A 26,846-nucleotide genomic window follows, 5' to 3' on the forward strand; every position below is an offset into this window, starting at 1 on the left:
TATAAACAGCTACGCAGGAGACAACCCTGAGCTCAAAAAGTATAAAAGTTGGCTGGCTCCCTAGGTGTCCACAAGGGCTGATCCTGAAAGCAGCAGACTTCCAATGTGCGAGTCTGCATCTTCTCGCAGAGGTCCCACCAAGTGGGAACCTCCAAGTACCGAGCCTCCAAAGAACACAGAGAAATAATACCCCAAAATAACAAAACCACAGAGCATACCAAAAACATTTCTGAGCAACTTTGCTTGCAGAAAACAAACTGAGGGGGCAGGAGCAGCTCCCTGGGAAAGAGGTGGAGTGAAAACATGATTGACAGTTTTCTACAAGCAACTTGCTAGTTCAGATACAAGACCCTAGCGTTCAGAACCACTAGACAAATTGCACTAGAAATGTTCTTAAGTGCCAATATTCCACACTTAACCACCTCAGTATAATGGTTAAATTCGACCTCATAAAAGTCAGTCCTATCTTTACATGACATCACTTATGTGAAAGTGCTAAATATCACACTTAACTGCATAAGATAGCCAGCTGCATGAACCCGATGTTCAATGGGGGTGCCCGGACAAGGCCCAGGACTGAATATCCAGGAACAATATTGGAGGCAGCTAAAAAAAACACTCACTGCCGCTGATTGAATATCAACTCCAAAATCTCCAACAGGGTATATGATATAGGTCATTCTGGCCCTGTGTTAAAAGTTTTATTGCCACAAGTATATAAATGAAATACTCTGTTGAAATAGACCACTTCCATTTATTTGATATTACAGTTCAAGGCATGAAGATGACATCTTTTAAAATATTTACAAAAAACGTTCACCAACAAGAAAGAATGTCCAAATATTCAATATCCAAAACAACATTCAATATAATTCAGCACTACCTATGGTACCCAATCAAAAAGGAGAAAAGACCTGAGTGTCTAATAAGGGTTCTAAACAAACTACCCACATAGACAAGCCAATCTCAACAACTCAAGTTTGAGACCAGCAGACACATCCTTGGTCAAAAACTCCAAGATAAGTGGTATTATAGTCTAACCAAAAAACAGTTTTAATTCAAAATCCTCACTTATCTGAAAATATGGTATTCCAAAGGTTGCTTGACATAGTACTGAAACGTGGAAGCAGGAAAAAAACAGCACAGTGGAGCATAGAGTAATAGTACAGCAGCTACACAATCATCACCGCTGGCATAAAGGATTCTACAACATCCAAGCCCTGGAGGGATCCAGGTAGATTTCTCCCTCACCACTGAATCCATGTATATACAAAACTTCAAATCAAAACTTCAAAAGATTAAGAAGTTTAAAAGAGATGAAAAAGATTATTCAGAAGGCTATGTATATACATGGATGAAACCAGTGAGCTCAAATGATCAAGATAATAGTAAGCAAACAGTGCGGTTTCACTTGTCTTCCGATTCATCTTTTGTCAGTGATGGACAATCCAGGCATTTTTTAGGGAGAGGTGGTCAGCGAAGAAGAGGTCAAAGAAGAAACAGAGGGAAATTTTTGAACAACAATCGACCTGTGACAAGATCTCAACAACAGACCACGATGTACATTACATTACATTAGGGACTTCTATTCCGCCTATACCTTGCAGTTCAAGACGGATTACAAAAGAGCTAACTGGACATTTCCAGTGAAGTTACAACAGTTTTGGGGTTGGTTTTTTTTTTGGTTACAAGGGAGGAGAGGTACCTGGATTAATTCTGGAAGAACTTGCAAATTGGATATTAAATTGACTGTACATTACTGTGTGATATAACAAATAGATTACAGTTAGAGTACAAATAAGATTACGTTACATTTCAGGGATTTGAATACTTGGTTGGTGTTTTGGGGAGGAACAGATTTTTTGAGTGGAGGTTTTGGGGGAGAATTTATCTAGGAGGAGGGGGAAGGGTTGGGTTAAGATGTAGTAGTAAATATTTCCAAAGTGCAACTATCTACAGTTGAGATGGATGTACTAGCTAAGGGTTTGACATTTGTGCCCGAGAAGAGGGTAGATCCTTTTGACTTTAGGGTAAATTTAGAAAGATTTTTTAGAAAACTTCAATTGAGATTATTTTTTGCAGATAAAGAGGAAGGTACAGCGCTAGGCAGGTCAGTGGTGAGGGAGAAATCTACCTGGATCACTCCAGGGCTTAGATGGTGTGGAATCCTTTATGCCAGCGGTGATGATTGTGTAGCTGCTGTGCTATTACTTTATGCTCCACTGTGCTGGTTTTTCCCTCCTTCCACGTTTCAGTACTATGTCAAGGAACCTTTGGAATACCATATTTTCAGATAAGTGAGGATTTTGAATGAAAACTGTTTTTTGGTTAGACTATAATACCACTTATCTTGGAGTTTTTGACCAAGGATGTGTCTGCTGGTCTCAAACTTGAGTTGTTGAGATTGGCTTGTCTATGTGGGTAGTTTGTTTAGAACCCCTATTAGACACTCAGGTCTTTTCTCCTTTTTGATTGGGTACCATAGGTAGTGCTGAATTATATTGAATGTTGTTTTGGATATTGAATCTTTTAAAATATAACTTCTTTTAATACTTACGAGTTAACATAATCAACAGTACTATATCAATTGAAATGCAGAACTGAATACAGAACTGTATAAAACTACTTTCTGACTTTCTGTTTATTTTTCATCCTTTTCTGTTTAAACTTATTTTTCTTTCTGACAATGCTTTTGGCATCTTTGTTGTGAAGCCAGTTTTCTCGCTCTGCTTCCCATTTGAGCTGTTTGAAACCTAAGGAAAAAACAGAGATAAAAACCAAGAGCATGAATCAAACTAGACTGCAACCTGTGACCAAGTGCTGAGCACTCATTCTACCCACCATCCAATTGGAGAACATTGTTACAGCAATTGGAATTCAATAGAAAAGCTTCTCATTCATATTATTTAAGGATCAATTTTTAAACTCTATGGTCAGTTCTTCTATTATTGTTTGAAATGGTGTTTATGTTTTAATCTTTTCAATAAGATCCAAACATACTTGCAGCATATAAAACCAGAAACAAGTATACTATATTATCAAATAAAATACCCTACAGGGTAACATTTTTCAATTCTTTTATACTCTTCCTTCCATTCCCATACTTTATTATAGCCAATGCCAAATTATAAAGGAAGCCTGTCCTCAATGGATGTAGCAAACATTTCCAGTACAAAGGGTACAGTCGTCTGGACTATAGGTTTTATCCCCATACTCACAGGAAACTTGCAGAAGGCATCAAACACTGCTCTGCTTCCTTGTTATCACTGGGCAGTGTAAGTCACCCTCAGTTTCTCTTCTACAAGCGGATTATGAAGGTGTCTTCTTCTGTTTTACATCTGGTTTATTATTTTTGAGTTTTTAAATCTGATTTTACAAGACTTTCCAGTGCTCAAGAAGTCTGTAGTATTCCCAGAGGCATCACTGTAGCTTGGGGAGGGGGGGGGGGCGGCAACTCTTCCTTTAAGGACCCTACCTAGTTGGCCTGCATTAATAATGGGCTAGATTCACTAAGCAAACCGATCGTGTACCGATCGGTTTGCGAGCCCTTTACGACCAGATATCCCTCCTGCACTATTCACTAATGCTTGTAGCAATCCGACCCGATCGTCCCATGCAAAATAGCCAAGTGATTGATTCACTAACAATTGCTTGGCTATTTTGAGTCGGGTTTTACTATTGGCAAACCTGACTGCTGCAGACCTGTCGGTAACTGAGTTACCGTCAGGTCTGCAGGCTTTTTGATAGGCCTACCTGTCTTTTTTATTCATTTTTTTCCATGGCACAGATATTTTGCGTGTGTTACGCAAAATATCTGCTCCATAAAAAAAATGAATAAAAAAGACAGGCAGACCTGTCAAAAAAAAAAATGTACCCTGTCATTCAAACGCACCCCCCCAAGTACGGCTGCCCCCCACCTTCGACCGGAGAAAAAAGCAGGAGTGATGCCAATTCCCTCCTGCCATCAGCGTTTTGTGTTTTGTTTTGTTTTTTAAATGCTGCATACATGCAGCACGGCCCTCGCCCCCCCCCCCACCCCGACTGGCACAGCCCTCGCCCTCCCCCCCACTGACTGGCATGACCCACCCCCGGCAGTAAAAAGTTGTGAGGAGGGGTGCTCAGTCCCTCCTGCTCCTAGGCTTCCCACCCCCCGGCCCACCCCTGGTCGGCCCAGGCAGTCAGGCCGAGCCCATCCACCCACCCCGGTACCTTTAAAATACAGTGGTACCTTGGATTACGAGCATAATCCGTTCCAGGAGCATGCTCGTAATCCAAAATGCTCATATATCAAAGCAAGTTTCCCCATAGGAAGTAAGGGAAACTTGCTTTGATATGTTTCCACCCCCCACCTTTCCCCCCCAAGGACAGCAGCGCTGCTCCCCCCCACGAGAACCGGCATTGCTCCCCCCGAAGGCCCCCCCCCGTGATCCAGCACCCCCCGCCGCCATCGGGCACCCCCCCCATGTAGAGGTCTGCACGGGAACGGGGATCCCGCGGGTTCCCCCCCTGGCCCACGGGACTCCCACGGGGACGCTCCCTGGCCCACGGGACTCCCACGGGGACGCCCCCTGGTCCACGGGACTCCCACGGGGTTGAAAACAGCCTACCTAAATTCTGGCGATGCAGGCATGCAGCTTACAAGTCCGGCGTCGCAGCGGGAAATAGCCATGCTGAGCAGTGAGCTCAGCACGTACACAGATGAAAGCCTTGCTTGCTGATTGGTCCGGCGGCCCCGCCGTGCCGCCGGACCAATCAGCAAGCAAGGCTTTCATCTGTGTACGTGCTGAGCTCACTGCTCAGCATGGCTATTTCCCGCCGCGACGCCGGACTTGTAAGCTGCATGCCTGCATCGCCAGAATTTAGGTAGGCTGTTTTCAACCCCGTGGGAGTCTCTCTCGTGCGCTATGGCTCTAAGTCAGGGGTGCCCAACACGTCGATCGCGATCAACCGGTAGTTCAGGAAGGCAACGTGAGTCGATCGCTGAGCCCATCCCGGGCTCCGTGATAGACTCGTGTTGCAGTCCCGATCTACCGGGCCTATCAGCCTTCCTCTCCCCGACGTCAAAGACGCCGACGCGGGCATTAGGCTGTTTTTGTCATTTTGGGTGGGGGTGGCAGCGGCAGCAGCAGCCTGAAAAAGAAATCATCCTGGCCGGGGTCGGTGTCATGCTCCGGAGCTTCTACAGCCTTCCTATCTCCCTCTCCCTTCTACCTGCTTCCTGCCACACCCCCTGCTCCGTGGCTCTCTTCGGCAACTCAGCAGCAGCGATCGACACAAGCTTCTGACGTCGGGGCCTACCCTCTGCGAGTCCCGCTTGTTTCAACTTCCTTTTTCCACAAAGGCGGGACTCATAGAGGGAAGGCCTCGATGTCGGCAGCTTGTCTTGATCACCGCTGCTGACGAGTTGCTGAAGAGAGCCGCGGAGCAGGGGGGTGTTGCCAGGTGCAGGTAGAAGGCCAGATGCAGGACTCGTGGGTGAGGGAGGAGAAGAGAGAGAGAGAGAGAGAAAGAGAGAGAGAGGAGAGGGAAACAAAAGGAAATATTTCATACTGGGCTGGGCCGGAGTGGAGGGAGGGTGGAAAGATTCTGGCTACCGGGTGCAGTAACAAAGGAAAAGGGGGGAAAGTTGAAAATGGAGATAGTGACACAAAGAAGAGAAAGGGTAAGCAGGACCTACTGAATAAGGATAGAGATACAGAGGGGACATGAAGAGGAGGTGAAATAGAGACATAGAAGTAATGCTGAAAAAGTGGGGGGGGGGAGATAAAGACATTGAAAGGGCAAATGGTGAACATGGGGTAAAGACAAGGACAGAGACAAATGAAGATTCTGAAAAAGTGGTGAGATAGGGATATAGGTGAGATGGACACAAAGAAGGATGATGCTGGAAAATAGGTGGAATGGTAATTCTGACAAACACAGAAGGGAAATGCTGGATCAAGGAGAGATGGGGCTCAGCCTGGATGGAATGAGGAGAAATGCCTTGTTGGCCCGGAACTTCCTCTCCTACGTCAGAATTGACGTCAGGGAGCGGAATGCTGGTCAGCGCGACGCTTCTGCAGGGAAAGTTTGGGACAGCGGTGGCTTGGGGGCTATTCCCCGATGGCGGTGGCAGCAAACCGAGTGGCTTGGGGGAGGGCACGGAGAAAGAAAGAAAGGGGGCAGACAGGGAGACAGAAAGAAGGGGGAACAGGGAGACAGAAAGAAAAAGCTGGGGGAGAGAATGAGGTCTGGAGGAGAGGAAACATACAGGAGGCTGAAGGAAAGGAAGAAAGATTGGATGCACAGTCAGAAGAAGAAAGTGCAACCAGAGACTCATGAAATCACCAAACAGCAAAGGTAGGAAAAATGATTTTATTTTCAATTTAGTGATCAAAATGTGTCTGTTTTGAGAATTTATATCTGCTGTCTATATTTTGCACTATGGCTCCCTTTTACTAAACCGCAATATCGTTTTTTAGCACAGGGAGCCTATGAGCATTGAGAGCAGCGCGAGGCATTCAGCGTAACTCCCTGTGCTAAAACCTACTATTGTGGTTTAGTAAAAAGGGAGGGGGTGTATTTGTGTATTTTTGTATTTTGTTATCGAGGTGACATTGCATAGAGTCATCTGCCGTGACCTCTTTGAAAAAACCCGGAATATGAATAATTAACATTTTCTCTGCCTTTCATTGTGCTTTGTGTTTTTTAAATTTTATTGTTGGTAGATCATTTTGACTTAGTCATTATAAAAATAGCTCGCAAGCCCATAAAATGTGGGCACCCCTGCTCTAAGTCTTCTTACTCTGGGGCACCAGACCAACAAAGGCCGGGAATGCAGAGTTGGTTCCATTCTCGGTAGGGGATGCCTTGGTAGGCTCACTGCTCAGCCACCAGGAACCCAGATTCTGTCCTGTTCTGGGTGGAGGACACTTGTGGGGTGGGGTGGGGAGGGGAGGGGGGCTAGTTTGCGCCATCGTGCAGGCTCACCACTCTGCCTCTGCTAGCAAAAGCACAGTCTGTCCCAATCTAGGGGGAGAAAACCTAGCAGGGACCAGGCGGCACCACAATACTGGCTTCTAGAAAGCACAATGGACTGGGGGGGGGGGGGTCTAGCAGTGTGTGGCACCATTTGGATCCATGTAGACTTGCACGGCCATTCAGATGCTGACCTGAGGTCCCTTTCCATCCAGCATCTGCCCCTCCTCCTCTTTCCATCCAGCATCTGCCCCTCTATCTGCTGCTTCTGCCCAGCATCTGATCTGTCTCCTCTCTTCCTCCTTTCTGCCCCCTCTGTCATCCCATCCATCATCCACCCTTCTTTCTCCCCCTTCCATCCAGCATCTGCCCATCTTTCCCCCCCTTTCAGCCCAGCATCTGCTTCATTTCTTTCTCCCCCTTCTATTCAGTGTCTGCTCCATCTTTCTCTTTCCTCCCTTCCATCCGTAACCTCCCCTTCTCCTCCTTTCCAATCAATGTCTTCCTCCCCTCTCCTTTTCTTTACATCCATCATCTGTCTTTTTCTCTCTCCCCAGGCATTCCAGCTTGTCTTATCTTTCCCCTTTCATCCAGTGTGTCTGATCCCTCCCCATTTCTATCTACAGTCTGTCTCCTCTCACCTCCTACATCCAGTATCTACCCCCTTCCACCTGACACCTCAGCCACCGCCAGACTGATGCAAAGCCTTCCCTCCGATGTCAGCTCTGACTTCGGGGGAAGACTTCTGGGTCGGCTACATATGACTTGCTGCAGGCTGCCTCCAACCCCTGCTGTTATCTGGACTCGAATGAAGTGGTGGAAGGGAATGCATTTTTGGACACAGAAGTCATGAACTGGGGAGAGAGGAAGGGAGGGAAAGAGATGCTGAGGTGGGGGAGGGAATAGAAAGAGAGAATTGGGTGTGGGTGTGTCAATGAGCGGGAAAGAGAGATGGTTGTGTACACACGGCAAATGGAAGAAAGAGGAGAATTTTTGGTCGTAGGGAGGAAGGTACAGAATGTGATAGGGAAGAAAAAGATGAGAGTGAGAAATGTGGCAAGGGAACAATGGGACAGATTGAAAGGGATGCAAGAGGGAGGAATATTGGACAGTGGTGAAGGGAATGGAGGGAGAGATGTGGCATAGTGTTGGAGAGGGGTGATAGAAGGAGAAATGTTGGGCATGGGGCTGGTGGGCAGGCACGAAAGATGAGAAAGAGATAAATGCTGGACCATGGTAGGGGGAACCAATGGACAGCAACAGAAGAATTTACAGAAGATGGGAAAATGGAAAAAAGAAACTGGGACCAACTTTATGGAAAAATAAGTCTCCAGACAACAAAGGTAAAAAACAGAATTTATTGACTAAAATATGTTAGCTTTGGGAAATATATATGGCAGATGTCTTTGTTTTGTGTTCAAAAGAAAAGGAAATGCATTTCTGGTTTTATTTCTACAGTGTTGAAGTACTTGTTGACCCTTGCTGTGACTGGTGGGGATCCCCAAGCACCGCCAGCAGAGGACCTCCTCTAGAGATGGCCAGAACTCCCCTCCACCAAGCGCAGCAGTCGCTGGCAGCATCCATGAGCCACTGAGGTGCCAGCATCTGTGACTCAGGGACGCTACTGCTGCCTGCCAAGCTTGGCAAAAGGGACCCCCGGCCAATTGCAAAGGAAGTCCTCAGCTGACAGTTTGTGGGCTCTCATCAGCTGAGTACAGTGGTGCCTCGCATAACGGACGCCTCGCACAGCGAACGCTGCGCACAACGAACTTTATGTCTTGATTCGTACAACGAACTTCGTTTCACACAACGAAGTCGCCCGAGCTGCATCCTTCCGCGCAGGCACTGCGCTTAACTGCCCTCTCTCCGCCTGGCTCCCTCTTGCCCCCCCCCCCCGACTCCCCGACACGATCGGGGCAAGAGGGAGCCCAAGCCCTCTTGCCCCCCCGACTCCCCGACACGATCGGGGCAAGAGGGAGCCCAAGCCCTCTTGCCCCCCCGACTCCCCGACACGATCGGGGCAAGAGGGAGCCCAAGCCCTCTTGCCCCCCCGACTCCCCGACACGATCGGGGCAAGAGGGAGCTCAAGCCCTCTTGCCCCCCCGACTCCCCGACACGATCGGGGCAAGAGGGAGCCCAAGCCCTCTTGCCCCCCCGACTCCCCGACACGATCGGGACAAGAGGGAGCCCAAGCCCTCTTGCCCCCCCGACTCCCCGACACGATCGGGCCAGGAGGGAGCCCAAGTCCTCCTGGCCACGGCGACCCCCTAACCCCACCCTGCACTACATTACGGGCAGGAGGGATCCCAGGCCCTCCTGCCCTCGACGCAAACCCCCCCTCCCCCCAACGACCGCCCCCCCCAAGAACCTCCGACCGCCCCCCAGCCGACCCGCGACCCCCCTGGCCGACCCCCACGACACCCCAACCCCCTTCCCCGTACCTTTCTGTAGTTGGCCGGACAGACGGGAGCCAAACCCGCCTGTCCGGCAGGCAGCCAACGACGGAATGAGGCCGGATCGGCCCATCCGTCCCAAAGCTCCGCCTACTGGTGGGGCCTAAGGCGCCTGGGCCAAGCAGAATAGGCCCGGGAGCCTTAGGTCCCTCCTGGGGGCGGGGCCTGAGGCACATGGGCCCAACCCGACCATGTGCCTCAGGCCCTGCCCCCAGGAGGGACCTAAGGCTCCCGGGCCTATTCTGATTGGCCCAGGCGCCTTAGGCCCCACCAGTAGGCGGAGCTTTGGGACGGATGAGCCAATCCGGCCTCATTCCGTCGTTGGCTGCCTGCCGGACAGGCGGGTTTGGCTCCCGTCTGTCCGGCCAACTACAGAAAGGTACGGGGAAGGGGGTTGGGGGTGTCGTGGGGGTCGGCCAGGGGGGTCGCGGGTCGGCTGGGGGGGCGGTCGGAGGTTCTTGGGGGGGCGGTCGTTGGGGGGAGGGGGGGTTTGCGTCGAGGGCAGGAGGGCCTGGGATCCCTCCTGCCCGTAATGTAGTGCAGGGTGGGGTTAGGGGGTCGCCGTGGCCAGGAGGACTTGGGCTCCCTCCTGGCCCGATATTGTCGGGGAGTTGGGGAATCGGCGGGGCAAGAGGGCTTGGGCTCCCTCTTGCCCCGATCGTGTCGGGGGGTCGGGGGGGCAAGAGGGCTTGGGCTCCCTCTTGCCCCGATCGTGTCGGGGAGTCGGGGGGGGGCAAGAGGGCTTGGGCTCCCTCTTGCCCCGATCGTGTCGGGGAGTCGGGGGGGCAAGAGGGCTTGGGCTCCCTCTTGCCCCGATCGTGTCGGGGAGTCGGGGGGCAAGAGGGCTTGGGCTCCCTCTTGCCCCGATCGTGTCGGGGAGTCGGGGGGGCAAGAGGGCTTGGGCTCCCTCTTGCCCCGATCGTGTCGGGGAGTCGGGGGGGCAAGAGGGCTTGAGCTCCCTCTTGCACCGATCGTGTCGGGGGTGCCAGGGACCACACGGAGTCACCCACCGTACCACCCGATTCGGGTAAGCGCAGGTATCGGTGGGTGGCTTATTTGCGGGGGGGTGCCTTATTTTACATTTTTTTCTAAAAAGGGGGGGGCTGTCTTATTTGATGGCCCTGCCTTATCATCGGGGAAACACGGTAGAAAAAAAAAAAAAATGAACAGTTAAGTCCCAGTTTTTGCCGCTGAGACTCTGCCCTCTCTCACTGTAAAATTAGACTCTACTTAGTCTGTCTTTAAATTTAAAAAATGTGTGTTGTTTTAAAAAACAATTATGTTTTTAGATGTATCTAAATAAAAATAATAACCAAAAATTTATCTTTTTTTATGTCATCTTAGCATATTTTATGCTGCAGAACGAATTATTTTTTTTTACATGTATTCTTATGGGAAAACGCGTTTCACATAACGAACGTTTCGCATAACAAACTTGCTCCTGGAACCAATTAAGTTCGTTGTGTGAGGCACCACTGTATTTATATTTTATATTTACATTAGAGGTTCTGGTAGAAACCCATTTACAAAGTATGTATTCTTCCCAATTAATATTTCCAAATTAATAAAGTCTCTTTGCTTATTTGTAAATGGGTCTCTACCAGAGCCTTTAATTCAGTAGCATAATTAAATAAAATAACTATTTCTGAAGTTTATAGGGAAGGATGGTGACGGAGGGGATTCCTCGTGGGGACGGAGGGGATTCCTCGCAGGGACGGGTGGGGACGGAGGGGATTCCTCACGGGGACGGGTGGGGACGGAGGGATTCCTCACGGGGATGGGTGGGATTTTGGCGGGGACGGGTGGGATTTCTGTCCCCGCGCAACTCTCTACCCTCCTGCCGCCATCGGGCACCCCCCCCGCCGCCATCGGGCACTCCCCCGCCGCAACCTGAGGTCCCCCCAACCCACCCGAACCCTCTTCTTACTTTTCTGTAGCCTCTGCAGCGGCACCGGCACCAGCATGTCCTGTGCGTGGTGCCGGTGCCTAAAGATCTGCTTCCTGTGCAAGGCCTGAACGTCGAACGTGAACTCTCAAAGCCCAGCACACGAAGCAGATCTTCAGGCACCGGCACCATGCACAGGACAAGCTGGTGCCGGTGCCGCTGCGGAGGCTACAGAAAAGTAAGAAGAGGGTTCGGGTGGGTTGGGGGGACCTCAGGTCGCGCCGGGGGGGTGCCCGATGGAAACGGGGAGGGCCCGATGGTGTCGGGGGGGTGCCAGATCGCGGGAGGGGAGGGTGCCGGTTCGCAGGGGGGGGTGCTCGCAAATCGAAGCACGCTCGGTTTCCGAGGCCCCGATTTTGCGAATGTTTTGCTCATCTTGGAAAACACTCGCAAACCGGTGCACTCGTAAACCGAGGTACCACTGTAGTTGGGAGTAGTGCTGCCTGATTCACAATTCGAATCGGTTCACCGATTCCCTTCGGGTGAATCGATTCGGTTCAAAACAAAACAAAAAACTGGCTTCCTGATTCCCCTGACCCTCCCCCCACTTTCGCTGATGGAGAAAAGAAGGCCCTTAAAAAAAAAAAAAAAGGCAGCAGAGCTCGCCGGCAGACGTCAGTTTCTCGAGTCACCTTTTTTTAAACAGAAGATGGGAATCTGGATATATTAGCGACAGCGTGGGCTAAGGACTTGCATTGCCAGTTGACTGCTCAACAGTTACAACGGGTCCTGAAGAACATTCAGAAGGTGTCACCCAATATTACTCACTGGGAAATGCAATTGAAAATTGTTCTTAGACTTTACATTCCACTGGAACGTGCAGCCCAGATGAGGATTACTGCGTCGCATTCTTGCCCGAAATGCAATCAGGCTCATGCATCTTTGAGTCACATGTTTTGGGCCTGCCCCGCAATCCAACAGTTTTGGAGATATCTTGGCCTATATACCACATCGCTTTGGGGAAGGCGATGGCTTCCGCAACCGAGGGAGTTATTTGGATTTTATAATATAGCCTCGCCCAAACCCAGGGGAATGTCAGCATTTATCTCCAGAGCCCTTTTGATGGGAAAAAAAGCCATCCTCACCAACTGGCTCTCCCGTGATCCCCCGTCATATGCACAATGGAGATCCCTAATGATAGTGCACGCAACACTGGAGAGACGCATGGTGGGAGACTTGACTCTTGGCCCGGGTCGCAAATTTTGTCATGTGTGGGAGCACTTCTGGCAGGACCTCACACCGCGTGCTCACAGTAGACTTTTGAATCTTTAAGATTTTATTCCCACTCTCAGCTGTTGGACTGGCCATGGATTCTTGGGGAGGGGAGAGGGGGGAGGGGAGGGGAACTGATTATATTGTTGAAAATGTTATTTCCTGACTGGTACTACTGTTTGCATTTGCTTCTTACTGCTGAAATAATAAAAATCATTTAAACATAAAACAGAAGGTGGTGTTTTATTGGGGGGGGGGGGGGATCGTCCCTCCAGTAGCAAAACCCCCCTCATGATGCTAAGAAGTGAGAGGAACGTGCAGAGTGGGCGAGCAGCCGACATTACTGTCCCTTTAAGAAAGTTTTTGCAGCTCCCACAACCGCTACCACTACCGCTTCACTCCGTCTCCTTCTCCCTCAGTCCATCGGGTCCCTCTGGGGGGGGGGAGGGAGCTGGGAAACCGAGGTCCGCACGCCGGCGAGCCACTAGGAGAAATGGAACGAAATCCAGGGATAAGGAGGAGGTGGGGGAGTCCGTTACACGCGAGCTCCCACCTCCTCCTCTCCCACCCTTTCACAGGTCACCGCCAGTCAATAAAGGGATATTGCGCCTCGGGGGCCGAGCGCGTTTGACAGGGCAGTGGCAGGAGCCGTTGGAATTGTAAGTTTGCAGTTGGGCAGGCGGGCGGCTGTCCTCGCGCTCCGTCCACTTTGTGCGCAGGCTGCCTCTGCCCTCAGGGGCGCTCGGTGGTGATGACTTCTCTCTTGGCACCAGGCCCAGCCACTGCGCTCTTCCCTCGGCGCGGCTGCACCGTGCGGCGAAGTAGTTGAGAAATGCCAGAGGTCCGCCCGACTCGTTCCTTGTCATCCCGGCGCTGTGCCTGTGCCTCAGGAGGCTACTGGATAGCCCTCGCAGGAAAGGTGGCGCGGGGTGGGGATGGGGAGTGGCAGTGTGTATGTGTGTGTAACACTTTCATTGTTTGAAGGAGAAAAGAAAACGCACACAAAATTAGTGCAGTGAGAGCCAATGACGAGCCCCCCCCCAGGCTCCTGTGGGAGGCCAAGGTGAATACGCAGGCCTTCCCGGGGGTGGGGGAATGAGCAGTCCTTCGGGGTGGGGGGTGGGACAGGCCTTCAGTGGGGACAGACAGGCAGGCCTTCAGGGGTGGGATGCAGGCTTTTAAGGGGGACAGGCAGGCCTTCAAGGGGGGGAACAGGCCTTCAAAGGGGGGGACAGGTCTTCAAGGGGGGGACAGGTCTTCAAGGGGGGGATAGGCAGGCCTTCAGGGGTGGGATGCCGACCTTTAAGGGGGGACAGGCCTTCAAGGGGGAAACAGGCCTTCAGTGATGGTGGCACAGGCGTTCAAGGGGGGATGCAGACCTTCGGGGGGGGCAAACCTTCAGGGGAGGGGGGCCCTGGTGTAGAAGTACACGGAAGGAGGGAAGGGGGGGGTTCAAAGAGATGTGCATATGCCGGACTTTGGGGAGGAAGAAATGGGTCTGAAAATAGAGGAGAAGGAGAGAGATGATGGACAATGGGATTTAGGGAGGAAAAAACAGAAAAGGAGAGAAGTTGGACACAAGGGAGGGTGTGGATGGGGGATAGAGATACTGGATAGGAGGGTAGTTGGGAAAAGAAAGGGAGAGATGGTGGACCCTGGGGTGGTGGGGAAGGAGGGAGAGATGCTGGATGAAAGGGTAGTTGAGAAAAGGTGGGTCTGTGGAGGAAGACGAAAAAAAGGAAAGATGCCAGACCTCCAGGGGAGGAAAGGGAAACGGAAGGGGAGGACAGAGATAGAAGATGGATGGTTAGCAGGGAGAAAGAAGAAAGAAGGAGACCCTGGCATGCAAGTTATCAGAAGACAACCAGAGCCTGAGACCCACAAAATTTGAATAATGACCAGACACAAAAGGTAGAAAAAATAATTTTATTTTCTGTTTTGTGATTACAATATGTCAGATTTAAAATGTGTATCCTACCAGAGCTGGTGTTAGACCACAAACGTGAACTAGGAGTTAAGAGAAAGAGGAAAAGTCTTTTTTGTTTGTTTATTTTGTTTACACCACAGTGCCAGTGTGGTTAGGAGAAGGCAAAGGGGGTGAAGAGGCTATAAAATAAACCCACCAGGATGTTTGAAAAAAACCACCCAATTGGGCAGGAAAATCGAATCGAATTGAAAAATCAATTCAATAGGCTAAATTGAATTGAATCAAAATTTTTTTTCTTGAATCGGGCAGCACTAGTTAGGAGCAGGAGGGGTGCCCAGTCTCTCCTGCTCCTTGGATGCTCTGAACATCTTCGGGAGCAGGAGGGGTGCCCGGACCCTCTTTCCTGCTCCTATGCCACTCCAAAATCTTCGGGAGCAGGAGGAAACTCCTCCTGCTACTACTCTGCTGCCGGCCGCCACCCAATAGCGGCCTTAGGCCCCGCCCTGGCGCATCATTTGATGCACGGGGAGAAGCCTAAGGCACTGATTGGCTGAGGCGCCTTGGGCTCCTCCCTTTGGAGGGGCCTGGGGCACTTAAGCCAATGAGGGAGTACCTTAGGGAGGAGTCTAAGGAAGTCCCTGATTGGCCATTGTTTTGGCCGGTCGAGGGGGGGGGGGGGGGGCAAGGGCCGTGCTGCAGGCATGCATTTAAAAAAAACAAAAAAACAAACGCTGATGGCAGGAGGAAGTTGGTATCCCTCCTGCTTTTTCTCCGGGGGGGGGGAGGGGGGAAGGGGCATGGCAGAGCAGAGCAAGGCAGGCAGAAGAGATCGGGGCCTGGGGGGTGTCGGGCAGATCTCTCTTGCCTGCTCCCAGACTCTCCTGCTTTCTGCCACTGTTCTCCGCAGTGCAGGCCTGCTTTAAAACCACGGGCTTGCACTGCAGGGAACAGTGGTAGAGAGCAGGAGAGTCCGGGAGCAGGCAAGAGAGATCTGAGCAGAGTAGGGCAGGCAGGAGAGATCGGGGCCTGCGGGAGGTGTCAGGCAGGGTCAGTGTGTCAGGCCGGTGCCCGATCTCTCTTCCCTGCTCGCCGGACTCTCCTGCTCTCAGCCGCCTTTCCCCGCAGTGCAGGCCTGCTTTAAAACTACAGGCTTGCGCTGCAGGGAATGGCGGCTGAGAGCAGGAGAGTCCAGGAGCAGTGACAGGAGACTGCTTATCCTGTCACTATTGTCAGGGTGTGCGCATGAGCAGGGATTGCTCTGGCTGTGGGTAGGGGGCGTATTAATGAGCGTCCCCATTTGCATGCAGGCCTTTACTGAATTGGTTGGCCGGCATGCAAACGGAAATGGATCACATACGGTTTGGAGGTTTAGTGAATCCTGCCCATTGTGGACAGATTGTGGTTCGGTCCCCTGGGAGTGTAACTCAATCCTGATTAATCAGGTGCTTGAGCACAGGTTGACTGGCTCCCATATTGGTTGAGAGATTTATGGGTGTCATCCCCAACTCCCCACCCCGAAGACACATCTGGAGCTAGTGGGATTGAAGGTATCAGGCTTTTAGAACCTGACTAAAAGGCAGCCCAAAGAGACAAACTTCTGGAGGATCTGCATGCTTGTTTAAAGCAGAAAATCTTCTCCACAGCCCAGCAACTGTGTGAAGCTGATGCAGACAGGCACCTGACAGGATTGTGAGTTCAGCCTATTACTGTTTATGGGAGATATCGGAGGGTCTGAAAATTGACTTTTTGGGGGTTTCTGGGGCCAGGATTCAGGTCCCCCACCTTCAAGAAAACCCCTTTTTAAATTTTTTTTGGCTTTTAATATTACTCTCCTGAGTCGTTTTTGGCACAAAATTGCAGAGGACATCTTGGATTTTTCAATCCATATTAATCTGCCTCAAAACATCTCAATTTTACTCAAAATCGTTAGAAATGAACTTTACTCACTATCCACTGCCTAATTTGTAATGGATAGTTGGCTAAGGAGCATCCATGCGCCATGTGCTGCAGAGCACTTGAGGAGGGGGTGGGAGCACTGGGCTTAGCTCCCTCTGGTCCCTTCAAAAAGTTGGAGTCGCAATCAGTTCTGTTGTTGGGTCAGAAATCCCTTCTAAAGCTTCATGAGGGTATCTCAGCATTGTCAGCAAAATGCAAGTGCGCAGACTTCTTTGAAACCATGAGGAGACAGGATGTGACCCTGCAGAGATCCTCAAGAGATCCAGTGCAGTGTTTTGACTTTGATTTCCTGAGTTTAGTGTTTGATGCTTAACAGAATTATAAAGGGCATCTGTGTCTGGAGTTTCCTAGGTGCCGGCTCAGGGGTGTTCCCCTGTTCAAAGCGTAGATCTGCAGGATCCAAAGATCCAATCTGAGAAAGATTAGGGAGTCGGGCTCAATACTCCATGGCTGTCTTAAATGCAGCTGCCTAGATGTTAGGCATGCTGATATTGGATTAGGCTAGTATTCTATTATGGAATCTAGGTATTTTGGGTCTATTATAGACTAGGCTTCTACTACATGGTCTTGTGGTATCTAATTGGAGCCACTCAGTTATATAATTGCCTCCACATTGGATAATTCTAAAAACAGGTGCTAACATTTACCGTATTTTTCGCTCCATTAGATGTACCTGACCATAATACGCACCCTAAATTTAGAGGAGGAAAACAAGAAAAAAACATTCTGAACCAAATTCTTCCTGCTAGGCTCTGTACCGAACCCCACACTCCTTGCCAAGCTCTGTACCCTATCCCCCCCTCCCTGCCAGGCTCTGTCCCCTGTCCCCTCTTTGGTGGTCTAGTGATAGGCCGGGACAGAGCAGGCAGGCAGGTAGGGACAGGGCGGGTGGGTAGGTAGGGAGGCAGGCCTCTTCCCCCCCCAGGCAGGCAGCAGGCAGGCTCCGGCCTCTCCCTTCTCCCTCCCTACCCCCCAGGCAGGCAACATGCAGGCTCCAGCCTCTCCCTTCTCCCTATCTACCCCCTAGGCAGGCAGCAGGCAGGCCCCAGCCTCTCCGATTCTCCCCAGTTCTCGTGGGAAGTGGCGTGGGACCAGGAAGGTAACCTGGTGTGCTGCTATGCCACCAGAGAACAAAAGAGGAGGCAGCCGTGTCTGCCATTTTCAGCGGAAGCGGCGGGGACCAGGCAGCCAGCAACCCTTGTGTGCCACTCTCAGCGAGTGAGGCTCATAAGTTTTTAAAAAAGGTACGCCGGTGGGGGGGAGGAGGAAGAGGGCCGGCAAGAAAGGGAGGGTGGCAACATTAAAATAAGTTAACGGGGGGGAAGGGGGGTGTTGTGTATCCGCTCCTTTAGACGCACCCTTATTTCCACCCATTTTGGGGGGGGGGAAAAGTGTGTCTGATGGAGCAAAAAATACGGTATGTACCAATTACACATATAAATGTTTAAAATGGCATGTACATATATGTACGTGTGCACATAGGCAAATAAATGCCAACATTCTGCCTAAGAGCTATTCTAAAATGCACCCATATCTTAGATACCTCATATTTTACCAGCAGGTGTACACATAAGTGAAGTCTAAGCGGAGCTTGGCAAGATTCAAACATACTAAATACTAAATACTAGAGATATGTTTATATCTCTAGTATTTAGGTTTAAATATTTACAGCACATCCATATCTGGTATAAGTATTTGCGCCTAATTGCATATAAGCATATATGCCCAGTTATGCTAGTATTCTATAAAAGAAAGTAGGTACTTAATTTCCTTTACAGACAAGGCACATAGTTACAGAATCACCCCTACACTGCCTCATCACATGCTTTCTTTTGCATTCACCCAGACATCCTCTATTTCACACACAAGGATGGTATTTATTTTACTAAGACACACATGCAAAATTCAAACTCTCTCTAATATGCACACAGAAAGCCTGAATGTTACATATTCAAATAGCACCTCCCACCCCTAAACATACAACCTATCAGTCACTCTCTCTTACTCATGCCCCTCATGTCTTTCACACAAAAAGACATTTTGGAAATCTCCAGAAGACCATTTTGAACCTCTTCAGACAGGCGGCGCTCTAGCAGCATCTGGAGCAGGAGAGAGTTGGGCTCTTTCCTGCTCCTGAAAAAGCCATTAGACCAACAGGGATGATAAGGTACGGCATCTGGAGGGGGGAGTGCCAGGTCAGCATAGAGGATGCATCACAAGGGGTGGGCGGGGGGGGGGGGGGGGGGGTTGCCAGGCAAAGCAGAGGAAAAGGACAAGGATGTAGCAAATTGTAGACCTAGCAAACCAACAGACCCACCCATCAGCTGAAAACTTTGAGAAAACAGGCTAGGTCCCGTGGCCCCTGCACCTCCTTCTTTTCACTCTCACCAGCCATCTTCAATGGGTCACAGTCAGCAGCAGCCATTGCTACAGGCTGCCTGCTGGAAACCCAGAAGCCTCTCCTCTGCCATTGTTATAATTTCCTATTTCTGCCTGGGCAAGACACGGCAGAGGAGAGGCTTCTGGGTTACCGGCAGGCAGCCTGTAGCAATGGCTGCAGCTGACCGTGACATAGAAACATAGAAAGATGACGGCAGATAAGGGCTATAGCCCTTTGAGTCAACTGACCCCTTTAATTATACAGCCACTTTACTGACTCGCTCCTTCAAGTCTATACCCAAGTGACCCTATTCCTGGACTTGACCCCCGTAGGGATCCCACATAGGTATCCCATTTATTCTTAAAGTCCAGGATGCTGCTGGCCTTGATCACCTGCACTGGTAGCTTGTTCCACTGCTCAATCACTCTTTCTGTGAAGAAGTACTTCCTGGCGTCTCCACGAAACTTCCCTCCCCTGAGTTTGAGCGGATGCCCTCTTGTGGTCGAGGGTCCTTTGAGAAGAAAGATGTCATCTTCCACCTCGACGCGTCCCGTGATGTACTTAAATGTCTCAATCATGTCTCCCCTCTCCCTACGTTCTTTGAGAGTGTAGAGCCGCAATTTGTTCAGTCTTTCCTCGTATGAGAAACCCCCGAGCCCTGAGACCATCCTGATGGCCATCCGCTGAACTGATTCCATTCTGAGCACATCTTTACGGTAATGTGGTCTCCAGAATTGCACAGTATTCTAGATGAGGTCTGACCATGGCTCTGTACAATGGCATTTTGACTTCAGGCTTCCTGTTGACGAAGCTTCTCTTGATACAACCTATCATCTGCCGTGCCTTAGATGAAGCCTTCTCCACTTGAGTGGCAGATTTCATGTCTGCACTGATGATCACTCCTAAGTCTCGTTCTGCTGTAGTCCTGGTTAAAGTTTCTCCATTCAAGGCGTAAGCTTTGCATGGTTGCCAGGTTGAGGACCATCTTTCTAATGTACGCAGGTCATGCGCCATCGTATCCTGAAGATTGTTGTCGCTTACTATATTGCATAGTTTGGCGTCATCAGCGAATAAGGTTACCTTACCTTGAAGCCCTTGAGTCAGATCCCCAATGAATATGTTGAAGAGGAGTGGGCCCAGGACTGAGCCCTGCGGCACTCCGCTTGTCACCTCCGATGTTTTAGAGAGGGTACCGTTAACCACCACCCTCTGAAGTCTGCCACTTAGCCAATCATTAACCCATGCAGTTAGTGTCTCTCCTAACCCCATCGATTCCATCTTGTTCAGCAGCCTGCGGTGTGGGACGCTGTCAAATGCCTTGCTGAAGTCCAGGTACACGACGTCCAACGACTCTCCTAAGTCAAGCCTTCTTGTAACCCAGTCAAAGAAGCTGATGAGATTGGATTGGCATGACCTACCCTTGGTGAATCCATGTTGACTGGGATCCCGGAGACTCCCTTCATTCAAGATCGTATCTAATTTATGCTTAATTAGTGTTTCCATGAGTTTACACACTATTGAAGTAAGACTCACCGGTCTATAGTTTGCAGCCTCTGCCTTGCAACCCTTTTTATGCAGAGGGACGACGTTAGCTGTTTTCCAGTCCAAGGGAACTTCCCCGGTACTTAGTGAGAGATTGAAGAGCATGGCCAACAGTTCCGCCAGAAGACGGCTGGTGAGAGTGAAGAGAAGGAGGTGCAGGGGCCATAGGACCTAGCCTGTTTTCTCAAAGTTTTCTGCTGCTGGACCGCTGACTCTGATCCGTTGAAGCCTACCAGTGGAGAATGAAAAGAGGGAGGTGCAGGGACTGCGGGAGCTCCGCTTGCTCCCCTAACGTCAGCAAGAGAGTTAGCTGTAAGTGTGGTGAGAGAGGGATAGGAATGAATCTGGAAAGTGTAGAGAGGGGCGAGAAAGGGAAAAGCACAGTTACTTACCGTAACAGGTGTTATCCAGGGACAGCAGGTAGATATTCTTAACTGATGGGTGACGGCACCGACGGAGCCCCGGTACGGACAATTTTAGAGTGATTGCACTCTAAGAACTTAGAAAGTTCCAGTAGGCCGCACCGCACATGCGCGAGTAACTTCCCGCCCGACAAAGACACGCGGTCCCCAGTTAAGATAAGCCAGCTAAGAAGCCAACCCGGGGAGGTGGGTGGGACGTAAGAATATCTGCCTGCTGTCCCTGGATAACACCTGTTATGGTAAGTAACTGTGCTTTATCCCAGGACAAGCAAGCAGCATATTCTTAACTGATGGGTGACCTCCAAGCTAACAAAAAGAGGGATGGAGGGAAGGTTGGCCATTAGGAAAATAAATGTTGTAAAACAGATTGGCCGAAGTGTCCATCCCGTCTGGAGAATGCATCCAGACAATAATGAGAGGTAAAAGTATGAATTGAGGACCAAGTGGCAGCTTTGCAGATTTCCTCAATAGGAGTGGATCGGAGGAAAGCCACAGATGCTGCCATAGCTCTAACCTTATGGGCCGTGACAGAACCTTCCAGTGTCAGTCCGGTCTGAGCATAACAGAACGAGATGCAAGCAGCAAGTCAATTGGAGATCGTACATTTAGAAACCGGGTGTCCCAATTTATTGGGGTCAAAAGAGAGAAAAAGTTGGGGAGATGATCTGTGAGGCTTAGTGCGTTCTAAATAGTAAGCCAAAGCACGCTTACAGTCCAGAGTATGCAAAGCCTGTTCTCCTGGATGAGAATGAGGCTTCGGAAAGAAGGCAGGTAAGACAATGGACTGGTTAAGGTGGAAATCAGAGACAACCTTAGGGAGAAGCTTTGGATATGTACGTAAAACCACCTTGTCATGGTGAAAAACAGTGGAAGGGTGGATCAGCTACTAGTGCATGCAATTCACTGACCCTCCTGGCAGAGGTGAGGGCAATAATGAAGACCACTTTCCAAGTGAGAAATTTGAGATGAGCCGTGGCCAATGGTTCAAAGGGAGGCTTCATGAGAGAGGACAGAATGACATTAAGATCCCAGATAATTGGAGGGGGCTTAAGAGGTGGTTTCACATTGAAAAGGCCCCTCATGAACCTAGTGACCAGAGAATGAGCCATGAGAGGTTTTCCATGACCTGGCTCATGAAAAGCAGTAATGGCACTGAGGTGCACTCTGATGGAAGTAGATTTGAGACCGGAGTCCGATAAAGAGAGCAAATAATCCAACAGTTGTTCTACCGGTAGCATAGTGGGATTATGATGATGAAGGAGACACCAGGAAGAGAAACGAGTCCACTTCTGTTGGTAACATTTGTCACCACTACTATAGCCCAGGACTGGACTCTATAGCAATCCCAGTGGTTAACATAAGCACTACACCAGCGTGTGACCCGGCATGGAGTCACCCTGCAGGACTGGATTCTCAGCAGTAATCCAAAATTAAAGCCAAGAGAAATAAAGTTCCAACAATTGCAGTGGATTATGAAAATAGTTCTTTTACTCTATCTTTTATGCAGATAAGTAATTCATTAAACTTTTTCAACATTGGTCAGGATTTCACACAGCACAAAGAAATACTGTCAAAAATGGCGAGAAAATAAAGCAGTCCAAAATAAAGTCCAAAACTTTCTTTCACTCTAAAGTCCCAATTGCTCTTGAGACCAGAGCTCTCCACAGAGCCAGCACTGCCTGCTCCAAAGCAGGTAATTCAGTAAAACAAAAATGCAGTTCAGGATAATAGTTTCCCCAATTCTCAGTCCTTAAAGCAAAAATGAGGAAAGCCTCTGGCAACCTTATATGACTGCCAGGAAAGGAGAGTGTACAGGTTTTGTCAAAATACTGCCACAGAAATGGCTTTCAAAATCCCACCCAGAGTGAAAACAAAACCTCTCCCCACACACTCCTAGCTTTCCTAAAACCAACATCCAAAACAAAACCCACAGCAAACAAACAGTTCCCAAAAACCAAACTCACTGTTTGTAAAATGAGGCCAAGTCCACCTGCATAGGCTCAGGATGATTAGCTTCACAACCTGCACCAACTTCCTGACATTCCATAGGCTCTGCATTCAACAATGGCAAAGTCTTCATCTTGTCCAGCCTCTGTCAGTTCCATAGGCATAGGGTTGTTGCTCCTGTTTGGCCCAGGTGGATCTTTAGGGAGGCAAGGCCTGAACTTCCTCCCTAACCAGCCTGCTGGCTTGAATGCCACTGCTGGCTTACATACCCTAGGGGTGTGGCCTGATCTGAGTGAGTCAGCAGAAGTCCAGGGGCCTCTTGAGCTCCCCCGGTGGTGACTCGAATCAAGCTCACCTACTTCCTCCTCAGATGAATCCAGCTCCCTCTGGTGGTCAATGGCATTATCTCCCAAAATATAACCCTGGGAGATCCTGGAATTTTCCTTCCGTGTTTTTATTTTAACATTTTTCCTTGGCTTAACTGGGACCTTGGCAAAGCCCGGGTCTGACTGGTCACACATTGCAGAGTGGACGGTTTCCTGGAGGCATCCAGAATTGAACGAACAGACTGAGAGAGAGATGGATGAGCAGGGGTCAAGCCGAGAGAAACCAAGCTGTCAGGTGGAGAGATGGCTGGTTGGGATGAAGCAGAGATTGCTGATGTTGAGTAAGTAGCGTAGGAAATACTGGTAGCAGTATGGGTTCCCTGGAACTGAGCTAAAGTAGAAGTGAGTACCAATGTTGCCGTGGCCACCATGGGGTGATGAGAATCATGGTGGCCTTCTCCCTCTGAAGTTTGAACAATGTTCGCAACATGAGAGGAAGGGGAGGAAAGGCATAAAGAAACCGATCCGCCCAATTGAGGAGAAAAGCATCTGCTACCAGACGATGAGGGGAGTAGAGTCTGGAACAAAAGAGGGGCAGTTGATGATTGTGAGGAGCTGCAAAGAGGTCCACCTGAGGAGTGCCCCACTGAGGAAAGACGGACCCGAGAGTGACAGGGTCGAGGGTCCATTCGTGAGGTTGAAGAATTCTGCTGAGGTTGTCTGCTAAGGAATTCTGTTTGCCCTGAATGTAAACAGCCTTCAGAAAGAGACTGCGAGCTGTCGCCCAAGACCAGATCCATTGGGCCTCCTGACATAAGAGGCGAGAGCCTGTTCCGCCTTGCTTGTTGATGTAATACATGGCCACTTGATTGTCTGTGCAGAGAAGAAGAACCTGGGGACAGAGAAGATGTTGAAACGCCTTGAAAGCATAAAACATCGCCCTGAGTTCCAGGAAATTGATGTGATAAGCTCGTTCCTGGACTGTCCAAAGACCTTGTGTCCATGTGCGCCCCCCAGGCATACGGGGAAGCATCCGTGGTGATGATCATGGAGTGAGGAGGTAGATAGAAGAGTAGACCTCTGGAAAGATTGGAGGAGTTGGACCACCACCGCAGAGACTGTTGGAGCGACGATATTACAGATATGTGACGTGAAAGAGGATCTGTCGCCTGGGACCATTGAGTGGCCAAGGTACACTGAGGAGTACGAAGGTGGAGACGGGCGAGAGGAGTGACCTGCACCGTCGAGGCCATGTGGCCTAACAGAACCATCATCTGGCGTGCCAAAATGGAGTCTTGAAGGAGCACATGATGACAGAGGTGGAGCAGTGTCTGCAGACGGTTGGAGGGAAGAAACGCCCTCATGAGGGTGGTGTCGAGGCCCGCTCCAATGAATTGCTGTCGCTGAGTGGGAAGGAGATGCAACTTTGGGTGATTTATCTCGAATCCAAGGATGTGAAGGAAGGAGATGGTGTGGTTGGTGGCTTGAACCACTAGCCAGTCATCCAGGTAAGGGAAGACTTGGAGACCGTGAGATCTGAGAAAGGCAGCTACCACAATCAGACACTTGGTGAATACCCTTGGAGATGAGGTCAGGCCGAAGGGTAACACCCGGTATTGATAATGACGGTGATGAATCTGAAATCTGAGATACCGTCTGGAGTTCTGATGCATGGGTATGTGAGTGTATGCCTCCTTGAGGTCGAGGGAGCATAGCCAGTCGCCCTGAGTGAGAAGAGGATAAAGCGTGGCCAGAGAGAGCATTCTGAACTTCTCCCTGACTAAACACTTGTTGAGGTCCCTGAGATCCAAGATAGGTCTGAGATCCCCGTCTTCTTGGGAACCAGAAAATAACGGGAGTAAAATCCCTTCCCCCTCTGATCGAGATGAACTTCCTCTATGGCATTCAGAAGAAGAAGGGATTGGACTTCCTGAAGGAGGAGGAAGGACTGAGAGGAGTTTGAAGCAGACTCTTTTGGAGGATTTTCTGGTGGAAGAGTCTGGAAGTTGAGAGAATAACCGTGGCGAATGATGTTTAGCACCCATTGGTCTGAGGTGATAAGTTCCCAATGGTTGAGAAAATTGTGAAGGCGGCCGCCGATAGGCTGTGGTAGAGCAGAAATTTGGGGGAGACTGGCTATGTCCCTGAGAAGTAAGTCAAAAAGGCTGAGTGGACTTCTGTGGAGCAGCTGGTTTCACAGGTTGCTGTTGTTGTGTACGGCCTGTTGATACTGCTGCTGACGTGGCCTCCGAGGTTGGTGTTGAGGAGGATGCAGAGGTCGAGCAGAGTAATATCGTTGGTAAGACGAATGCTGACGAAAAAGGCGAGCAGGTGGAGGCTTCTTTTTGTTCTTCAACAAGGTATCCCACCGGGTCTCGTGGGCAGACAGTTTTTGCGTGGTGGTGTCTAAGGATTCACCAAACAACTCGTCACCCAAGCACGGAGCGTTGGCGAGGTGGTCTTGATGATTCACATCTAGCTCTGAGACCCGGAGCCAAGCGGCGCATGGCAACCGCCATGGCAGTAGCCCTGGAGGTCAGTTCAAATGTGTCATAAATGGAACGGACCATGAACTTCCGAAGCTGGAGCAAACTGGAGGTATACTGCTGGAATAAAGGTATCTTGCGCTCAGGAAGATATTTTTGTAGGGAAGACACCTGTTGGATTAAATGCTTTAGGTAGAAAGAAAAATGAAAAGCATAATTGCCTGAACGGTTGGCAAGCATAGCATTTTGGTATAAACGGTTGCCAAATTTATCCATGGTCTTACCCTCTCTGCCAGGAGGGACTGAGGCATAGACACTAGTGCCTGCCGCCTTCTTCAAGGTGGATTCCACGAGCAAGGACCCATGGGGGAGTTGTGGTTTATTAAAGCCCGGAATATGGATAACCTTTTACAGGGTGTCTAACTTCCGTGGAGCTCCCGGAATTGTCAAAGGAATCTCTAAATTTTTGTAAAAAGTTTCCCGCAGAATATCATGCAGGGGCAACTTGAGGAATTCTTTTGGAGGTTGATCAAAATCCAGAGCTTCCAGGAAAGCTTGAGATTTCTTGGAATAAGACTCCAGAGGTATAGAGAGGGAGTCAGACATTTCCTTCAAGAATTTAGTAAACGAGGTCTGGTCAGATTTACTAGTTGGTTCCTGGAGAGAAGGAGCCTCTTCATCAGAGGAAACAGGCTCATCGGTACCGACAGGCTCCTCAGAGTCGTCCCACAAGTCAGGGTCACGAACCTGAGAAGGCCGACCCTGAGACAACGGAGTCGAGGGCTCAGCATGCCGAGATTTTCGCACTGACTTGCTGGAGCGCATGGAGGCGGTACTGGGAGAAGTGATCTGGTATCGTGCGAGATCGAGAGACGGTGCCGATTCGGATACAGTCTGCACCGCATGGTGTGAGGCTCTCGGTTCCGCTGATAAAACAGGCATGGAAGAGGAGGTAGCGTGCATCGGCGCCAAGAGTGTGGACGCCGACAATAGAGGTTGGGTCACTAACGGTACCGGAGGCTCAGACCGGACCGGGACTGGAAGGTTCGGTGCCAGCAGAGCAGGGAGAAGCTGTTGCAACTGCTCCTGAAGCTGGACTTGAAGGATGGCCACAATGCGTTCATCCAAAGAAGGCACCGGTACCGCTTTCTTTTTCTTCGGTATCTGTGGTGCCACTCGACGCTCGGGAGATGAGGAGGCCAATGATGTGGCACTCACGGAGCGTTTACGTGGGCGCCTCGAGGCCGGCAGGACTGGGCTCACTGCAGGATCGGCTGGAGGGCGCTCCAGGGA

The 26,846-nt window shown here is 50.1% G+C and overlaps 1 protein-coding gene across 1 annotated transcript in view; it reads right to left on the minus strand.

Moving 5' to 3' along the window:
• Positions 1-2,476: 2,476 nt before the first annotated feature.
• CEBPZ (CCAAT enhancer binding protein zeta) overlaps positions 2,477-26,846 on the minus strand; it is a 348,861-nt gene continuing 324,491 nt past the window's right edge. The window contains exon 16 of the mRNA XM_033935900.1: positions 2,477-2,753. Coding sequence (XP_033791791.1) covers positions 2,623-2,753 — 131 coding nt within the window. The 3' untranslated portion in view covers positions 2,477-2,622. The remainder of the gene's footprint in view (positions 2,754-26,846) is intronic.

The sequence above is a fragment of the Geotrypetes seraphini genome, chromosome 3 (genome assembly GCF_902459505.1).
Source record: "Geotrypetes seraphini chromosome 3, aGeoSer1.1, whole genome shotgun sequence".
Classification (NCBI taxonomy): Eukaryota; Metazoa; Chordata; class Amphibia; order Gymnophiona; family Dermophiidae; genus Geotrypetes; species Geotrypetes seraphini.